The 19,887-nt window shown below is 36.4% G+C and overlaps 1 protein-coding gene across 1 annotated transcript in view; it reads right to left on the bottom strand.

Annotated features, from left to right (window-relative positions):
• The window catches only part of CBLB (Cbl proto-oncogene B), a 211,127-nt gene that overhangs the window by 95,023 nt on the left and 96,217 nt on the right, over window positions 1–19,887 (bottom strand). The window contains exons 5-6 of the mRNA XM_060150650.1: window positions 6,321–6,477; window positions 663–784 (exon numbers count right to left, since the gene is read on the bottom strand). Of these exons, the coding sequence (XP_060006633.1) occupies window positions 663–784; window positions 6,321–6,477 (279 nt within the window). The remainder of the gene's footprint in view (window positions 1–662; window positions 785–6,320; window positions 6,478–19,887) is intronic.

Here is a 19,887-nt window from a genome sequence, read left to right as displayed (position 1 = left end):
TAAGGTGTGCTCTCTTGGTCAAAGCCAGAGGGGCTGATCACACAGCCAAGCTCTGAGTTTCACTCAATTTCAACATTAAGCATGAGGTCTTATGGAAGACGTTCTCAAGGACATGAAACTGGTTTGGATTGTTAACAATGGGCTTATATGTCTATGTACTTACATGTGTTTATCACGCATGTATATGTACACTTATATGTACTTACATGCATTAATATGTATTTATATGTAATTATGTGATTATCATAGAACCAAATTGAATGTCTTGAAAAAATACCTTAAAATAATGAACATGAAACTGATTTATTTTGTCATTAGCACAATATTCAAGTATTTAAATATACACATCTAATTTTATACATAAACATGTGTCACGAAAACAGTTAATATGCTAATATCCTACTCCAATTTGAAACTCTGAGACTTACTCTCTAAATTCATCAAATTACATACTACCATATCCTCTTTCACTTTATGAACACTAAATTTCAGAACAAGCATAACGTACCAATTTAAAGAACTGAATTAAGAAGCACTGTTTTGGTCTATTAGCATTTCCTTCCCCTCATTCCCATGGGTGTTACTGATTTACTTAGGAATGAACCACAGAGGACTTTTCATCTTTACATATATCACATAATATTACTGCCAAAAAGTCTTACCTTCCGGGTTTAGTGCTGTATTTCTGTAGCCGTGCTTTTACTTCATCGTACGTGAGAAATGCCATGTAACCCGGATGTGTTACAGCTAAGAAATTCCAATTCCGTAAAATAGAGCCCCAAGGCTAAAAATATAAATAAATTAAAAGATTACCTAGAGAATATCAACTATCAATTACACAGCAACCCATCATTTAATACACATACTAAAATTCTCCTGGATGTGAGCTTATGGGGTTTAGGCCAAATTCTAGTACCTAACAGCAAACATGCAATTATATATTTTCTTTTTGGAGAAATATGATTATGCAGAAAACAGATTTCTTAGGAATAAAATACAGAAAGCAAAAAGGAAAACCACATAATCTCTTCTCTACAAATTCTATTCCCAATACAGCAGTTGTGATCAGTTTGAACATAAACCACATCAACTCTTCTGTTCAAAACTCTCTAACTTTGAGTAAAAGCCAAAGTCCTTATAAATGGCCTAGAAAGACCTTTGCAGGGTTGAGCCCCAGTTCCCTTTTTGTCCCCATCTGCTGTGACTCTCCCACTTTCAGCCTTTCCTCTAGACACACGGGCCTTGTTGCCTGCTGGCCTGAACATAATTATATTCTCTCACCTCAGAGCCTTCGAACTTGCTGATCCCTATACCTGAATTCTTTCTCCAAATATCCATGTGACTGCTTCCTCTCCAAATGTCATTTCCTCAAAATGTGGCCTTCTCAGACCACCTATTTAAAACCACTAACTCTCATCTCATGCCTCATCTCCCTGTGTCTGTTTTGTTCACTACTCTGCATTTAGACATCTCACTTTGTAGAACAAAAAACTCCATCATGGAATGTAAGTGATTTGGCCAAGTCTACACATTGGCCATAAGCTACATGAGAACAAGGAACACACCTGTCTTGCTTCCCAAAGGGAGACCAGGCACTAATGCACAGTGTCAGAGCGTAGTGATCAGGCTGGGGGAATAGCTGAAGAGGTCCTCTACTGAGTGACTTGTCTGCAAGGCCTCGACTCCCATGGTAACAGACTACTTACTGTACTCACATTTGGTTTATCCGTGTACAATCACAAACTCAGAAAAGTTCATGGTTTAGAGGTGAGCTCTGTAAAAATCTTTTGCAGAAATAAACACAAACACACACGCACGCACACATAAAGGGTTTGTATTGTTCTCTCTTTAATAGGATTAGCTGTCCCTCCAGTTACCATGGCAAGAGAAAAAAGGCAGTCAGTAATAGACAACTTTGCTTGAGGGTGTGAATGAATCATCTCTGCCATATCTTTAAGGCTGAAGCTACATTTATCCAAAGGAATTGGCAGCATACTCTATCCGATGTGCCAGATTATTAACTCAAATCTTCTACATAAAAGAAAAAAAAAGGTATTTTGTGTTGCCAAGTGATAGTTGTTGAAATAGTCATCCTAGACATGATTATTGGTGGAGGGCTCCTGCTTTTGTCTGTTTTGAGACTTGTTCCTTGTGATTGTTAAGCAAGTTTCACATTTACAAGGCGCAATTCTTTAAGGATTGTATCCCTTGAGATGAGGATAACAAAGGAAAGAATGATTTTGTAATGAAGAGTTTAACCTTTTCCAAAATAACAAGAAAAATCTTTAGGGTATTTCCCCACCACACTGAAATACCTAACTGGGGAAAAATGAGCTCTGGAGACACTTATTATGAGAGGTTCTGTCTATGTACTTGAAAAAAACAAAAACAAAAAACATGTTTTTAATTTTCTTCTTAAGGGATGACTAAAAATTACATAAACAATACTTGGAAGAGTATTAGCATACGTTTAGAAAAACCGAAAAATTACTATTATAGTCGCTGAGTTTTGTTTTGTTTTGTTCTGTTCTACTTCCTCATCTACAAAGGACAAGGATGAAAAAAATACAAAATATTTGGGTCACTTCCATTAAAATCCACACAAATTAATGAAAGAGTTGTTTTACAAAACGCTGAACTTTATAGAGAGCCAATGCACAGATCAAATACAAGCGAAAAAAAAAAATGAAACTGGAGTTTGGAGCCAAATGCTGCAGTATTTAGCAACCATTTCTTAGTAATAATCCAGAGGGCCAGATTCTAACTGCAACAATATTTATGTAATAGAAAGAGTCTGTGTACTATTTTTCTTAAGAATGCAACCCACAGTCAGAAACACCTGGTAGTTTTGTATTTTGTGTGTGTGTGTGTGTGTGTGTGTGTGTGTGTGTGTGTGTGTGCGTGTGTGTGTGTGTGTTTAAAGTATTTTGCCAACTAATGGCTTAAATGAGGCAAAACAAAGTGATGGGAGAATGGTTGTTTTCACAGTTTGTTTTTAGGTTATAGGAAATCTTTTCTCACACACCAACACCAAGTTATTTGGAGATTCTTAAATGACTACAGAAATTAATAAAGTGAATTAAGAAGACCAGTCCCTCCATTCTCCCAAAAGCCACTGTGTTCATCATTTACCGACTTACAACCTACATTGGAAGTAGGGCCTCAGTTGGTCTGCCCAGATACTCTCTTAATCCTCACTACAATAGATGAGTTTCTTATTCTTCTTTTTCTCCCTGTTCCACAATGCTATATATTCCACAGTCAATAGTACATTGCCCCAAACCACTCATTCCTTATCCTGCACCTACTCATCCCATTTACTGCCCCATTTCTCAACAACCCAGTCTTCTCTTACAGTGAGGAAATGGAAGGAGAAGGGAGCAGCAGCCCCAGGGAGAGGGAAGAGGAAAGCAAAAGCCCTGTCTTTCCATTCCAGGACTTGAGCACTTGCCGATCCCAGCATCTCTGAACTACGTGGAGGGGAGAGAGATAAGGTTTAATGTAGACAGAGGAAGGTGGCCATGCGAGACCTTTCCAGTGACTCCCAGCACTTGTTCAAGTTCTGGCAAAATATGAGGATGAGGGAAGACAGGAAAAAGGGGAAACCAGGATCCACCAGCTTCTTGCTTCTTTCATTTCCTAGGCAAGTCTCAACTTCATCTCCTCATCTCCACCGACACCTTCTGCAAACCCTTAAGCTAGTTTTCTATGTCAAACCTCAATCCTGACGGTGTACCCTGCCCTCTTTCAGATGCCGCTCTGTTAAATACCCTATTCCCAACGATTTAATGCTAGAAGGAGTCACTACCAATTAACCACCAATATCACAGCTGCAGCAGAATATATGTTCATGCAGTTACAGTAGCTGCAAAACTTACATCTTTCATATAGAATACACAACTATAACAAGAAAATATTATTCAATTGTTAAAGTTACGTAAAAATAAAAGATCAGTAAAAGTTAATACATGTACTTTCTGTGCACACAACCAATTTTATTGTATTTTAAAGCACATATATGATTACAGTCTAAGCATAATGAAATCAGGAGAGGTGAAGAATCTGAGGAAACACACAGGGGCTAACAAAAGTTCTTTAGCTACTGCTGTAATTATGAGTTTTAAAAGACACTAGGCATTCTTTGGTCCGCTAGTAAGGTTTTGGTTTTGTTATCTAATACTTTTCATAGTAGCTCTACTTAAAAGATTCTTTTCCTCTCCCATCCCTATGAGCATAAATAAGATATATGTGCCTTAGAGTGCTGAGATTACTTGGGCTGTTTTAAAGTGAAACAGCTTATAAGAAAATATGTACACATATTAAGCAGCTGTTTGGGTAAGTGCTTAACCAACATTAAGCTGCCCTCATACCTTTGATATATAACTCTGAGGCGTTCTAGTATTTAACATCCTCACTAAAAAGTCATCTAGGCTCCCCACAGAAAATACACTCTTCCTAGAATAAACAGCTAGGCTTAATGTATGAAAATAACTTTTGTTCTCTTCCTTCTCAAGGGGAAGAAGCAAAGCATCTACTATTAGAATGTCTTGGTATCATGTTAAATAAATTAAGTATTTGTAAAATTATCAGAAACTTTTAAAGAAAGGAGAGGTTCCATTATAAAATAATCAGTATCAGATAACACAACCTTTTCCTAAAATGTATCCTAAAGTCATTGGAAAAACATTAACTGACAACGTACATATACCAAGGGAATAATAATGAAACTACTGTAAACTGAAAATATCCAAAAGCATACTTCCTGCAGTCATTTATCTAATTTCCTATTCTATACGTCTAGGTAGAATTATGATTATAAAGTTGTAATAAAGTAAAATGTATTCTATAAGTATTGTTGGCGAGAGTTAATTTGCCCTCTGTTAATGGATTCTTTCATAAATTAAAAGTTAATCCCATGCAATCTTGTTTTCTTACATAATTCAGTTACCAGATCTTTGCGGGTGAGTACCAAGCAGGGTCATAAATCAGAGAAGCAAAATTCTTACAACATGAGAAACATGAAAACCAATATTATACTCTAACATTTGTTGAAAGCATGTTTCAAACAGAATAAATTTTACTGAAGACTAAAATAATAAAAAAAATTGTCAGAATATAAGCAAGCCTGGTTTTTGATCAATTAACATCACTTGCTATATAATTGATATTATTAGAATCATAAAGATTTTAGGTGGGGTTCTCACTTTGTGACTACTTGAAATGAATCTCATAGATGATATGCAATTTAGTGGCAGAGGCAAATTCAAAGCATATTTCAAGTCTTCATGTTTAGGGTAATTCTATCAACACATACAAAAATACAAAATAATAGCACCCAGCTTTTATTATGTGACACCTGCTTCTGAATAGCTATGTGAAGACAATTATAAAAGAATGATTAAAAACCAAAAACAATAAACAGGACAAGAAGGTTAATCTCAAAGTCATTTATATTAGGGGAAAAAAAACCAGGAAAACAAATCTAAATTTCCCAAATGAGAGATTTGCTAAATTAATGACAGACTATTTTGATGGAATATTCTATAGCAACTGAAAATTATATTGATGAAAATACTTACTGACACGGAAAAATGTTTGTGATATACAGATCAAAGAGCAAAGCAAGCTGTAAAAACTGTACACATCACAGTAATCTCCTATACAGAGAAGGATGAGTTTGCTATTTATTTCCAGGTTCACTATTTTCCCTTCTCACCTAATGAATGTGGGAGGCAAAGGGGAGAAGAAGTTGGGATACAACCTCAGCAAATGCCCACCTATAAAACCTGCATTCTGGGCTTCCCTGGTGGCACAGTGGTTGAGAGTCCGCCTGCCGATGCAGGGGACACAGGTTCGTGCCCCAGTCTGGGAAGATCCCACATGCCGCGGAGCGGCTGGGCCCGTGAGCCATGGCCGCTGAGCCTGCGCGTCCGGAGCCTGTGCTTCGCAACGGGAGAGGCCACAACGGTGAGAGGCCCGCGTACCGCGTAAAAAAAAAAAAAAAACCTGCATTCTATCAGTTACTGGGCTAAAATGAACAAAAAGGAAAGTGAGAAACTAAATAGGGACTTTAAAGCTCCTTTACATCATTCTTCTCAAAGCTAATAAGCAATCTCCAGGCTCGGAACACCAGATCCTCCAAACTCTAAACTTACAGCAATGACCAGAAAAACTTGCTTTAAAATAGTAGACTACCAAAAATGAGACCATTTCCCATATATTTGTATGTATGCATGTGTGTGTGAAAAAGAGACACATACACACACACAGAAGGGAGGGAAGTGGAAGAGAGGGCAGGATTAAGCAAATACAAAGCTTACCTGAAACAGCCTGGTAAAAATATCAAATTCAAAAACTGAAATGTAGTCATTACAAGTTAAATCAATTGTTGATTTTAGAGCCATTGCTTCCAGACCAGAGCTAATTTGATGGACCTCATGAAGGCACTGTCTGAATACTTTCCATGGTACAATAGTTCTGTGCAAGAGAAGGAAAAAAAAAAAAATTGAATCAACTGTCATTTAAGACATACCTTCCATTGAAACAGCACAATTCAATCATACCATTAATATAATTGCATTTGTACTAAAAGACAAACAGTTGAGAATACTGTTCATAATTCAGAACATATGTAATGGATTTTGCTAACCAGATTATTTTCCATTTGCTAAGAATGTGACAAAAATGTAAATCAATTTTTCTCTCCTTGCCTATCAAGATACTTCTAAAAGTACTTCAGAAGAAGGTATTAGATCAATGTCTTGTAGGTCTGACCTCTTCATTTGTGTATGCAAGGTTATGTAACTTTGAATCAGGTTAAATTCTTCCCCTCCATTTATTTTCTTAAAATAATAACAAGATGATGGATTCATGTAACAGTAAGAATTCTTTGTTCACTGCATAAGAAAGTTCAGGTGGAAAGTCATTAAGACATTTCTGCCACCACCCCAATAATGTTCTACAGAGATGGAAAGCCATTTTATCTAACCTTTCATATTAATGCAAAGGGAAATTTTAATAACTTTTAACCAACCCCACTGGCTATCATATGGAAACTTCTTTATTCAACTTATTCATTAATTTAATCTTATTAAATACCCCATATCAGCATTTTACTACATAATGCACTTACAGGGTTCAAAAATTTAGAAGAGCATAGAATGGTACCCAGGGGAAAGTCTTCCAACCCATCCTCTACCTGACCAGTTTCCAACATTCACCCACCTCTTCCCCACCATGAAAATGAGTAACATCCATTATTCGTTCCTTACTTTTCCTCCTTTTGGAATGTTAAATGCCTATTCCTGAACAGGTGGAAGAAAGCAATCATTTCATATTTTAAACACTTTAAGCTGCAGTTTTCATAGTAGGACAGCATAAAAGCTATATACACCCTCTTCTAAGGTTGCAAATATTTAAATCTTAGGTTTTTCTTTACTTGTATCTCTTGAGAAATAAAACTCAGGCTGAATGGACAAAATTGGCCCCATCTGATACTAATCCTCCCAGTGAAGCAGCACCATAAATGTAAAACTTTCAGATTCATTCAATAATTATCTGCTGCAGTGGCTGTCAAACTTGAGCATGCATCAGAATCACTGAAGGGCTTGTTAGCACAGAAATTTCTGATCCTCAACCCAAGATGTCCTGATTCAGCATGACTGGGGTGGGGCCTTGGAACTTACAGTCCTAACAAGTTCCCAGGTGATGCTGATGTGGCTGGGCTGGGGGCAACTCACTGAGCGTCACCAGTCTATGTGATCTATTCATTGCTAAGGCAGGACACTGTGGAGAAATACAATTATGGATATACGAGATACTATCTCTGCCCTTGAAGAACACACTCTTTCAGGGTAGAAATGAGAACTGTAATGCTAAAGAATACAGAAAGGGTATCTAAGGAAGTGCTGGAGGAATTCCAGAGAAAGAGTGATCTGTGGCAAGATGAATAAACGAATGGTGAAACCGGCTTACAATGCTACGCTGTATATATAAGAAAGTTTGTGTTTGATATGCTATTAAAAGAAAAAGATTATGAGGCTGAATACATCAAAAGGCTTTTCTCTATGTATGAAAAAAACAGGAAACCACAGAGAACCGAAGAGAGACACCACATCAGAAGCCATTTAGAAGAAACACACATCAGGCTCTGATTAAGGTTAACAAGATGCTGCTGTTTTAAAGTAACAATGAAAACTTTTGATAACATTAGAAGGCTATTGATTTATGGCAAAGTGTAGATATGCAATTATGTCCAGCTTCATTATAGTTACCTTGGAAGTAGTGCCTAAGAAGCAGTTTGCTTTTCCAAATTAAAATTTCAAATATTCAATACACAAAAGAGACATGAACCATAAAACTCAAAGTAAAAAAAAAAACCCAGTAAACAAAGAACTACTGATTTAAGAAGGGTGTTTTCTCTTTTGTATAGAAATGTTTAGAGAATTTTGTCTTGTGCATATATTAGAAAAAGTAAACAGACTGGCTAAACAGACACCTTTCGATATCCATTACCATAAAAATTATCCTCATCCTAATATTTAAGGTGCATGCAGATCATAAGTCTTCTGAATAACCAGTGATTTCCCTGAGCAAATTATTAAAAAATGAACAAACTTCTAAAGTTGTAGTCTAATTTAACACTTTGGAACGACAGTTTACAAAGGGGCAAGCTACATTTGCACAGTCCTTGTGCAAATGAGACTTTCCCCCAGTTCCCTTGTGATAAACCTAACGTCCAAACAGAACCTTAATTAAGGGTAGTAACTGGGATTAAAAAGAAAGGGCATTATTTGGTTAACTTACTATATATAAAACTTTGTACAACAGATACCCTTCCCTTGATCAGCTGAGCCAAATACCCACCATGGGAAGAAGGTGGGAGCAACGGTGGGGCGGGCAGGTTCATGAGTGAAGAAGAGAAATACAGTACAATTATTTCTGGAAAAAAAAAAAGTTCTACAACTGTTGCACTAAGGATCTAACTTTTTAAAGAGGATTTCAAGTTGCTACCACATACTTTCCTGAGGTTTGTGGGTGGAGGAGGAAAGGCAGAGGATGACTGTTCACACCTTTAACTAACTGTAGCAATACCACGGAGTGGTGGTTTCTATAAGCTCTTCCCCTAGATATGAACCTAGTGAGCGAAAACGTTAATGGCAAATTGTTTTACAAATATGTAGGAACTTCAGTGTGCTGGCAGAGATCTAGGAAAAGGAAAGAGGCAGAGAAAGAAAAGGAATAGAACATAAAAGGTCCAACTAAGCTTCAAGCTCCCACCAATCCAGAAGTATTTTAACTTGTCCTTTTGCCACTTACAATTATAAATCACTTTAATTACACGTTGAATTAACTTCAAAATCCAGTGAAAAGCTCAAGTAGCCATCAATCCACAAAGAATTGAATAAAAGACCAATGGGTAGCCTGGCACCTATAACAATAATGTGAGTTCAGGATATTTAGACTTCCAATAGGAAAAAAAAATGAGAGCTGCCATTTATTGATGACTTACATCTGCCAATCACCAAATTAAGTACTGAGTTTGTCATAATAACAGTGTGAGGCAGATAATATATTTATCCTCAAGATAGAGATGGGGAAACTGAGGCTTAACGAGGTTGAGTGATTCACCCAAGAAAGGCCGTATGTGTGCCAGGCATTGTACTAGTTTCAGAACAAAAATCTAAATAAAGCCACAGTCTAATAAGTGGAAAGATTTGTAAATAACTTATGTTGTGTCATGTGCTCAGGTTATCATAGAAAAAGATTCATGTGCTATGGGAACCCAAGGGGATGGAGATCCTTGCAAACAGGGACTATCTTATTCATCTTTGCAACTAAAATTTGTGTAATTAAACTCTGTCTAGGGAAGGCAAGGGAGTGTTTCACAGAGGAGGAACCTAGAAATTTGAGTGTACTACCACTCTCTTACTAAACAGAAATGGTTTGATGACTTAAAAAAAAAAGCGATAGTGTATTCACACAATGTCAGGAGAGATAACAACTTGCTAAATTTTAAAACCCTGCAGTTTTAACACAAAAGAATAAGGAATTGAAGACAAAAATGTAAGGCAATTGATACTCAAAAAAAGGGCAAAACATTTCCATGAAACCACAAGTTCTCATAAAAGGCTATATAGGTTTTATTTTTAACTCATATGCAAAAAGAATCCATATAATAAAGGTGTGAATCTCAACAAAGGCTAGGATGTTTGGAAACAGGAACTTTTGTGTACTTCTGGTGTGAATGAAAATTTACACATTTCTAGAAGGCAATTTGGCAGCAAAAGTTTCAAAAACCTATACATTTTAACCCAAAAAGAGCCTACTTCTAGGGATTTCAACAAGGAAATTATGTCAAAAAAAAAAAAACAAAACACAGCAATGCAAAGACTCATCTATGTCTCTTCAACAGTGTTGTTCATAATAGCAAAAAATTAAAACAAATATGTTTGATAGTAATAATGACATATCTATAGATTAGAATATTTTACAGCAATTAACAATTGTATACGGAAAAAATATTTGTCATGGAAAAGTGTCCATGGCATTAAATGGCATTTTTTAAATTGTATGTCCTTGGGAACTCCCTGGCTGTCCAGTAGTTAGGACTCCGTGCCTTCACTGCCAAGGGCCCCGGGGACCTCGGTTCAATCCCTGGTTGGGGAACTATATCTCACAAGCCGCGTAGCATGGCTAAAAAAAAAAGAAAAATTGTATGTCCTTTATGATCCAATGCTGAAAACTATCTGGAATGTCTGGAGAGATCAACACAAATTTTAATTGATGATATCTAGATCTTGGTAGGATTACAAGGAATTGCTTTCAGAATATTTCTAATACGCTCTAGTGGCTTAAAGGAGTAAAAGACATACTAAAACTGTTTCAAGTATATTTTGCAATCACAGAAATAACCAATTAAAAACAAAAATTAGAATAGTATTTGCCTATGAAATGGTTTTCTATCTAGGAAATACAAAAAGATTTACAGATTAAACTATGAGAAGAAAAGAGAATTCAACATGGCTGCTAAAGATAAAATATGCAAAAATCAGTTGTAGTTCTATATATAAGCAATACATAATTAGAAAATAAAACTTAAAAAATTTACAATAGCATCTGAAAATATCAAATAAATGGGAATAAAGCTAACAAAACACAAGCAAAAACACAACATAAACACACAGACATACTTGATCAGAGATGTAGAAGACATAAAGTGATATAACGCTTTAAGGGACTGGCAGACTCAATATGGTAAAGGTGTCAATTCTCTCCAAATTGATTCTTAGATTTATTACAACCCCAATCAAATATTCCAGCAGACATTTTCATAGTAGGAACTGATAGGCTGATTCTGAACTTCATAGGGAAATGCCAAGAGCCAAGAATAATCAAGCCGAACCTCAATAAGAAAAACACTGACAAAGTTATACTCTTCACATCAGTTAAGACAGTGTGATATTGCACAAGGAGAGACAAATAGACAATAGAATAAAACAAATTTTGGAAACAAATGCAATCATATCTGGACACTGGTTATGTAACAACTATAAATAAACAGCAGTAGGGAATGGATGATGTTTTCAATAAATGCTGCTGGGTCAAATGAATATACATATGGAAGAAAATGAATCTTGACCCTGAACTAATACCATATGAAAATCAATTTTAGATGAACCTTAGACCTAAATATGAAAGATAAAGCAATAAAGTTTTTTGGAAGAAACAGAAGAGAATACCTGCATTACAGGCAAATAATTAAAACAGGACCCCAAATGTTCAAAGGATAAAGGAAAAAATAAATTAAAAACCTGTGTTCATGAAACAATGTTATTAACAAAGTGAAAAAGAAAGCCACATATTGGGAGAAACCATTCACATAAATATAATCAACAAAAAATTCACATCTATAATATATAAAAACTTCTAAATATTAATAATTACTACTCAAAAATTGGGCAAATAATTTTCACACTCACACAAAAAATCAAAATATTCAATAAACACACAAATATACACTCAACTTCATTTGTCATCATGGAAATGTAACTTAAGAACAAAATGAGATTCCACTCGTCCCCACCAGAGGGGCTTCTTAACAAGTTTTAAAATGACAAATGATATATAAAATGTTGGGAAGGATATGGAAAACAGGAACCTTCAGGCACTCCTCATAGGTGATTAAATTGGCAAACCACTTTGGAAAACTCTTTGGTGGTTTACTAAAAGCTACTAAAGCTAAAACTATGCATAAACTAGGAGCCAGCAATACCACTCCTAGATATACATACAATAGAAATGTATACATATGTCTTTTTTTAAATGTACAAAAAGTGTTCATAGCATAAAAATCCAAAGGAGGAAGAATCCAATGTCCATCACCAATGGAATGAATATGTAAATTGTGGTATAGCCATACAATGGGGCAAGGAGAATGAACAATGAACAAACTATTGTTATATGCAAGAACATGCATGGATTTCATAAACATAATAGTGAAAAAAGCCAGATTTTTTTCAGAGTATAATTGTATGATTTTAATTATGTATGATTTCATGATACTAGAAGTTAGGATACTCAGATTAAACAAAATTAGTAAGTTATACACCCTAAAATTAGAAAGTTCTGCCACACATCCTTCTTTTAGCATTAAGAGCCCAGCCTGTCCTACAAATTAAAATGTCTGTAATAAAAGAAAATTCCCCAGAAATCTCTCTACATAGGTCAATTACATTAACAAGCAATGGGTGAAGTCTGCTAGATATGTAAGTTAAGGCAAAAAAATATACAATTTCCAATAACTAAAGCCTCACAGGAGAAACTACGTACATACTATTTTGCATAAGTAGATCCCCCAAAATTCCTTTTTATTAAGAGAAACTACTGATGACTGCAGATAAACAAGGGAAAAACAAAGCTACAAAGAAAAACAATTATTGTCATTTCTTACTGATAATCAACATTCAGAATAAGGAAAACAGGAAGATGAAGCATTAGCAGTCTATTAATGAAAAATAAATCCTAAATATTAATTTTATGAAGCTTTATTTACTTTGCTTTTAAGTCACAATTTCTCCACCAGCAGAACATGTTTCTAAAGAACTGTGAAAATCTGAGATTCTACCCTATTTGCAAGCTAACAAGTTAGCCTATCACAGTTGCATGGATGCTGGCAGAAGACAGAGTATTTGTGGGTCAGGGCACCAAAGCCAAAGGACTTCGTTACTCACAGGAAGCAGTGGTCAGAGTAACACCATTTTCTTGGAACTTGTTCCCTGAGCTCTAATTCCCACAGGATGATGCAAAGAGCGTCAGGTGACACCTACACACACAGTGACTTTTGTAACTGTAGAGGAATGTAGGGCTTAGGGAACCCAAATATTTTATAATGGTAAGTATGCTTGTCCTTGGATATGCAGAGAAATACTATCTTTACATTACAGGGTTGTAAACAAGCATAGTCTTTGCTTCAGAAGGAGGAAGTGCCTCTCTTCACCTACCAAGGTAGAAACATCCCACAGAGAAAGGAACAAACGTGCTTTGATTCCAGGGGCACGTTATTAAATACTTAATAAGAAAATAATTATTTCTCTGAATACAATATAAGAACTTCTGAGAATGGGAATATAAGTGGCTTAAAAACTGTTTTAATTAATTAAATCAAACTGATCAGCTGACTAGAACTAAGAGATAGAGAAATGTGAAGTCTGCTTTTTAAAAAAAAACAGGGCTCTGCACAGGAGAACTTTTTAAATGATATTTTAGAAACACAATTTCTGGAAGTTTTAGTGATTGGCTTAACATTCCAAATTATTGAAAAAAACATTAATGGTCTCAAGAAGTAGCATGAAAGTATTTTCCTCATTTGGTAGAGTAGCTAAAATAAAACAAAACAAAAACCAATTACTTCTCAAGATGGGGAAGTAAAATAAGTAGCCAAAATCTGGATACAAACAGGTTAAACTTTAGAGGACAAGGTCAGAATTTTATCTTATCATTAGGGAGCTTAGAAACTTCAAAACAAGAAAAGATATTCTCAGACTACCACCTAGATGGCTGGTTATAATGCACCACAAGTCTTGGTGGAAGGCCAGACACCTTAATGTACCTACTCAGTGTACAGCAAAATCCAACGCACCTATGCAGGGTACACCAAAAACTCAACACATCTATTCAGTGCAACATGTGGAGCCTATTAAGACTGGTTATAAAGGAGACTTTCAGAATGTTAAAAAGAAAATAAACTAAGTTATGAAAGCCTGTTGTACCACATCTGATGAAATCTTTTAAGTCTTTATCTAATTGATCTTTCAATAGTATATTCTGATTCATCTCCCTCTTTCTTTAAATCCTATCTTCCTTTAGCAACTATAATACCACACTCGCCAGGTTTTATGCCTACTTCCCTGGTGATGCCTCCATTCCTTAAATTTCCTCTGTGCATACATCATTCATCAGAATTCTTTAAGGATCTGTCCCCTTTGTTCTCCCTGCACATTCTCCATGGTCTACATCAATCAGTCCAATGGCTTCACACAGCTTTTAGAGATTACAAACTCAGATATCTGGAGACCAGGCAGATAATGTATATGAGTAAAGAGGTCCAGGTAAGGACCGCAATCAACTGGACGGGACACATCTAAACTGGGCAGCTGGCGCCCAGGTCTAGCCAACTGTCGCCACGTCAGAGTTCATATCTAGTGTTGCCATCACTTCCAATTTCTCAATGAAATTCAATACAACATTTTTGTGTAAAAATCAATAATTTTAAAAGTTACCAACTAATTTTTTAATGTAAATACTGTCTGAGGCCAAGGAAAACATTCTACAGGCTGTCAATCTGCAAACTCATAAATGTACTGTCAATCTCTGTCTTTAATTCTATATTCTTTTCCTCAAGGTTGTATATCTAATCTACTAATAAATATCACCACATGGATTTGTCTGGACCCACCAAACTGAACATATGCCAAACTGAATTCGTCTGACTGCCAAATCTCTTCTTCCTACTTTTCCTGTCTCAGTAAGTGGTACCCAGTTGTTCAAATCCCAGATTGAGGCATCACATTTGGCTCATTTTTTGTACCTCATATACCTTAATAATCAAGTACAGTTAATTTTATCTTCATATAATTCTCAAATTCATGTACTTCTATTTATTTATTTATTTAATTTATTATTATCTTCACCTAGTTTTCTACAACAGCCTCCTATCTCTCTCCTATTTCTCTCCTAATTTATCAGTTTCTAAAGTGGGAAGTGGAATCGGGGGGTGGGGGCAGGGCAGTCATAGACCCCGGGGGTATACAAGATGACCCTATTTAGGATGAGAAGAAAGGACTGAAATGCTACTTGCATTTTTAATTCAATTTTAAAAATTTGTATTATAATGTGTCCTTTATATTATATATGAGAATACACATTATTTGTATAGTAATATGTATTTTATACATGAGTATGTAGATGATATACATAGATAGATGATGTATGCTCAAAAAGTAGTTAGTAATAAGGAATATGATTGAATGGGTTTAGAAACTACTGCTCAAGTTCATTATCCATACTTCAAGCAAGAGTAGCCCACCTATGATCCAAGTGTGACCACTTCCCTACTTAAAACCCATCATGGGCTCCCATTGTTCTCAGGGCTCCAAAGAACAGAGTTTTAAAAGTACAACTTTGCATATGGAAAAAGAAAGTCCAAATGGCCAAAAATGGACAGAGCTTTCAAAGCATAGCCCAAGAGAGAGAATAACAATTGTAAGTACTTTGGTCCTTGAGGCAGGGGAATTCCTATAGTGGGTCATAAACCACCACCCCATATTTAGATTCCATGTTCACTAAGGAATGTTCTGGATATGGTATAGCTCCACATATAATTTAGCTAACAGTGACGAGAGCATTCCCATCTGCTTGACAGTAGCATTAATCACTGTGAATTAATAAAACCACTATTCTGGATTATAGATCAGTTTGTGAGCTCAGTAAAGTATGCTCAGTCTCTAAACATATGGCTCTAATGAAATCAGGTTTCAAGGCTGAGAACCAGGACCTAATTCACGGTGATTTCACTGAAGTAAATGTCACTTACTGAGGAGTTCAACGTGAAGAAAAGAAGGAAAAAGAGAACAAGAACAAAAAAAAAAAATGCCATTTATGGAACCTTGAAGTTACTCTGCATCTTTCTTTGGAAAGACAGCAGACGCCATGAGAATTCCATCCCTCTCACAGTATTCTCCCCTGTGTACTCCTTATTAACACATGTGCAACCCATACAAAATACCAATTCCTCCATGCAGCCTGCGTGTTCCTCTGATGGCCCTAGTAAATAATTCACTTACTATTTGTGACATTCCTTAAGCGCTTCTGTAATGGGACAGAACTGATTTTAAATATTTATCATCTTTGTATATACTGCCCTCCCCAAATTGAACACATACTGCTTAGAGGTAGAAAATTATAATTTCACATCTTATTTGCTTTTTCTGTCTTGGATCTTGTTGCAGTGAGTTGAACAAAATAGCCCTGTCATTTTATTTTCCTTATGAAATAAAGATACTTTGCTTTTTCGAAACAGGCAGTAATAAGAGTTGACTAAATAACAGAAATATTAAATGGTAATTTTTTTAGTTCTATTTCAGTTCTTTTTTTTCTTTCTCTCTAGATCTCCTGCTGCACATTTCTCTTATAAATGTTCTTCATTTCTATTGTGCATCCTTTAATTAAATATGACTAAGTTGCCTTTTGATTAGAGGGAAAACTGATCTAGCTAATATGCTAAAAAAAAAATGTATCTTACTCACTGCAAAGGTAAAGAAACCATTGTCCTTTGTTTATTATTAAAAGTGAAAACACAGGAAACCTAAAAAGGTCCCTACCACTTCCCCAGGAAATCAAAGGTAGATGTAATGAACTGAATTTTAAACAGATCATCTTTTTTTCCCCCCATGGTCAGCAGGACAGTTTCTTATATTCCACCTCACTTTTACATAGGGATATACACAATTTTAGAAAACTTTTATTAACTTTTTCTGGATTTTGCTTTTAGATTTCTAGGGACCATGGAACCTCTATCATGCAAAGTTGAATATTAATGATATTATTTGTAGAATTAATAATAAACATATTCATGGGGCTTTGAGCAAGATTAAAGGTTTAAACTGGTTAATTATTCCACAACACAGAGTGCATACAAAGTGCCAGACACTGTCTTACCTGCCTGAAATGTAGATTTTAGCTCTTTTAACCTTTGCAACAACCCTACACAGTAGGTATTCTTGTTATTACCATCCACATTTTACAGATGAAGAAACTAATGCATGAAGAAAGCACGGAGCTTGCCCAAAGTCACAAAGCTAGTAAATGTTGCAGTCAGAACCTGAACACAGATGACCCGCCTGCGAGCCTGCACTAAGCATGCTGCCCCAGAACAAGCAAGCAAGCAAACGCTGTACACGTCCCACGTGCGCACACTCACACACATGCCTCTGCTGCTCAACTCATTTGAATTAAATGAGCAACAGTTCCTGAAAGTCTCCAAATGAGACACTGTGCTGATCCACCTTGGGAAACACAAAGATTGATTAAATAAGCCTGATTTCATGGGGCTTATAGTCTAATGGAAAGATAGCTAGACAAATAACTTTAAAAATCAATGAAAACTAATAAATATAGAGGATGAGCAAGAGCTTATGGGAGTTTAAGAACTAAAAGATCCAGTATGATAATAAGGGCCAGAATCAAGAGCAAGATGAACTTTGAGGGGTTAGTGAGAACTTTTTTTTTTTTTTTGCGGTATGCAGGCCTCTCACTGCTGTGGCCTCTCCCGTTGCGGAGCACAGGCTCTGGACGCGCAGGCTCAGCAGCCATGGCTCACGGGCCCAGCCGCTCCGCGGCATGTGGGATCTTCCCAGACCAGGGCACGAACCCATGTCCCCTGCATCGGCAGGCGGACTCTCAACCACTGCGCCACCAGGGAAGCCCTAGTGAGAACTTTTATACCAGAGATAAAAATCTTCAAGTGGAAGGAACAATGTGGGCAAAGACATAGAAACCTGTAGCTGCTAAGGTGTCAGGAAAGAGCCAAATAATCCCACTTGCCTGAAGAACAGGACATAAGTAAAAGAAAAGAGGACTAAAATGGTAGAAAAATACATCGTGAACTCAACCAATAATTACTGAGTGTCTGTTATGTATACAGTACCCAAAGGACTCATCTGATAGCCATTTAAAGAATAATGTTCAAACTTCGTACTGAAAATGGAGCTAATCTATGTGAAAGCATTTGACAGAGTTTGACATATAATAACTCTAATAAATGTACCTGTTTTTACTAATTTTTGGATAAAAAGTCAACAGGAGCTTTATTTTTGAGCAGGAAAGACCCACGTAATAAATACATTTGATAATATAAATATATTTAAAATACAACATAAACACAAAACATGGGGTCAAGTTGAACATGTGGGAGGGTATATATTAGAACCCAGAAAAGAAGACTTCTGAACTAGACTTAAAGGAAGGGTGCCAAGATTCTGGGACTGTAGAAAAGAAAGAGGAGGGAAGAGGGGCATGCCGGGGAGAACTGTAGGAACTGATGACAAAAAAAAAATCAATTTGTAGATAATAAGTTATTGAAAATTTTGAGCAGACGATAGACATCATCCATCCACTCACCCATCCATCCAATTATTCATCCAGTCTGTTAACACTTATTAGAGCTCACATATTCCAAGAAACACACCAGGCTCTGAGAAATAAAAATCAAGGAAGCTTTCTAGTCTACTGGGAAATGCAAGCATGTCAGCAGTTCACGGCAGTCTAGTGTGCGAGATGTGAGCTCAGGTACTTGGAAGAACAGAGCAGGCATGCCCACCTTAGGTTAGGGTTACTGAGGAACGCCTCCAAAGTGGCAACACTGGGTAGGGTGTGACACTGGGTAGGGTGTGGGTAACTGGTTTCCCAAGAGGAGGGTGCAGTTTAGGGAAACAAAGACAATGAGGTGTGGAAATAAAAAGCATACTAGGAAATAAGTACAGACTATGAGGAGGTTGTTTCTTTGAGGATGAATTGAATAGAGATGAAGCTAGAAAAAAAGTTCCTGAAGCTTGTCATATTAATGGGGTTATAGACTTTAACCCAGATTCGGTAATGATGCATAGAATGCACAGCGTCTCAGGCAGAAAAAGTAAATAGAGTGAAGAGTTCTGCTTTGTGGAGCTCACTGGCCTCATCAAGAAAATCGATGGGATAGGCTGTTATTGAAGGTAGGGAGACCAGACAGGAAGCTGTTGCAGTAGTCCAGGGAAGAATCTGAACTCGAACATGAAACTGATGAATAGAACTTGAAGTAAAGTAAGGATGGGGAGAAGGGACATACAAAGATTCAGGAGTTAGAATGGTTCTTGTTGAATTATAATTTGGTGGGAAACACATGTCTAATCTCCTCAACATCAAGAAATGCTTAGTACAAGGAGCCTAGAAACTGCTACCTGACTTGCTTACTAGAAAAATGACTGTCACCGAGTCTAATCACATGAATGGGTCTTTTTTGAACAGTTAATAATACATGCTTTGAGCCTCATGCTTAAAATTTCTGGATTATAAACTTCACCCTCTAACCCAGAGTTTGGTATTGGTCTCATTTGGCAGAATTTACTTAGACACATTCACTCAAAAATGCCACTCCTCTTTTCCACATATTTCTACCATCTCCTGGTCAACAGACTAAGAAAGCAAAAGCAGAACTCAACTATTAACACATTCAATAACGTCTCATAAAAATCTACCAACTACAGGACTTCCCCAAATCTAACAACTACAGAACTTCCCAACCAGTCTACCCTGGCACATGATATGTTATTGATCCCCTAAGGCTCCAGACAG

Source organism: Lagenorhynchus albirostris, chromosome 5 (assembly GCF_949774975.1).
Source record: "Lagenorhynchus albirostris chromosome 5, mLagAlb1.1, whole genome shotgun sequence".
NCBI classification, from domain to species: Eukaryota; Metazoa; Chordata; class Mammalia; order Artiodactyla; family Delphinidae; genus Lagenorhynchus; species Lagenorhynchus albirostris.
The sequence above is the reverse complement of the archived record's forward strand: the minus strand, read 5'-3'. Positions and strand labels throughout refer to the sequence as shown.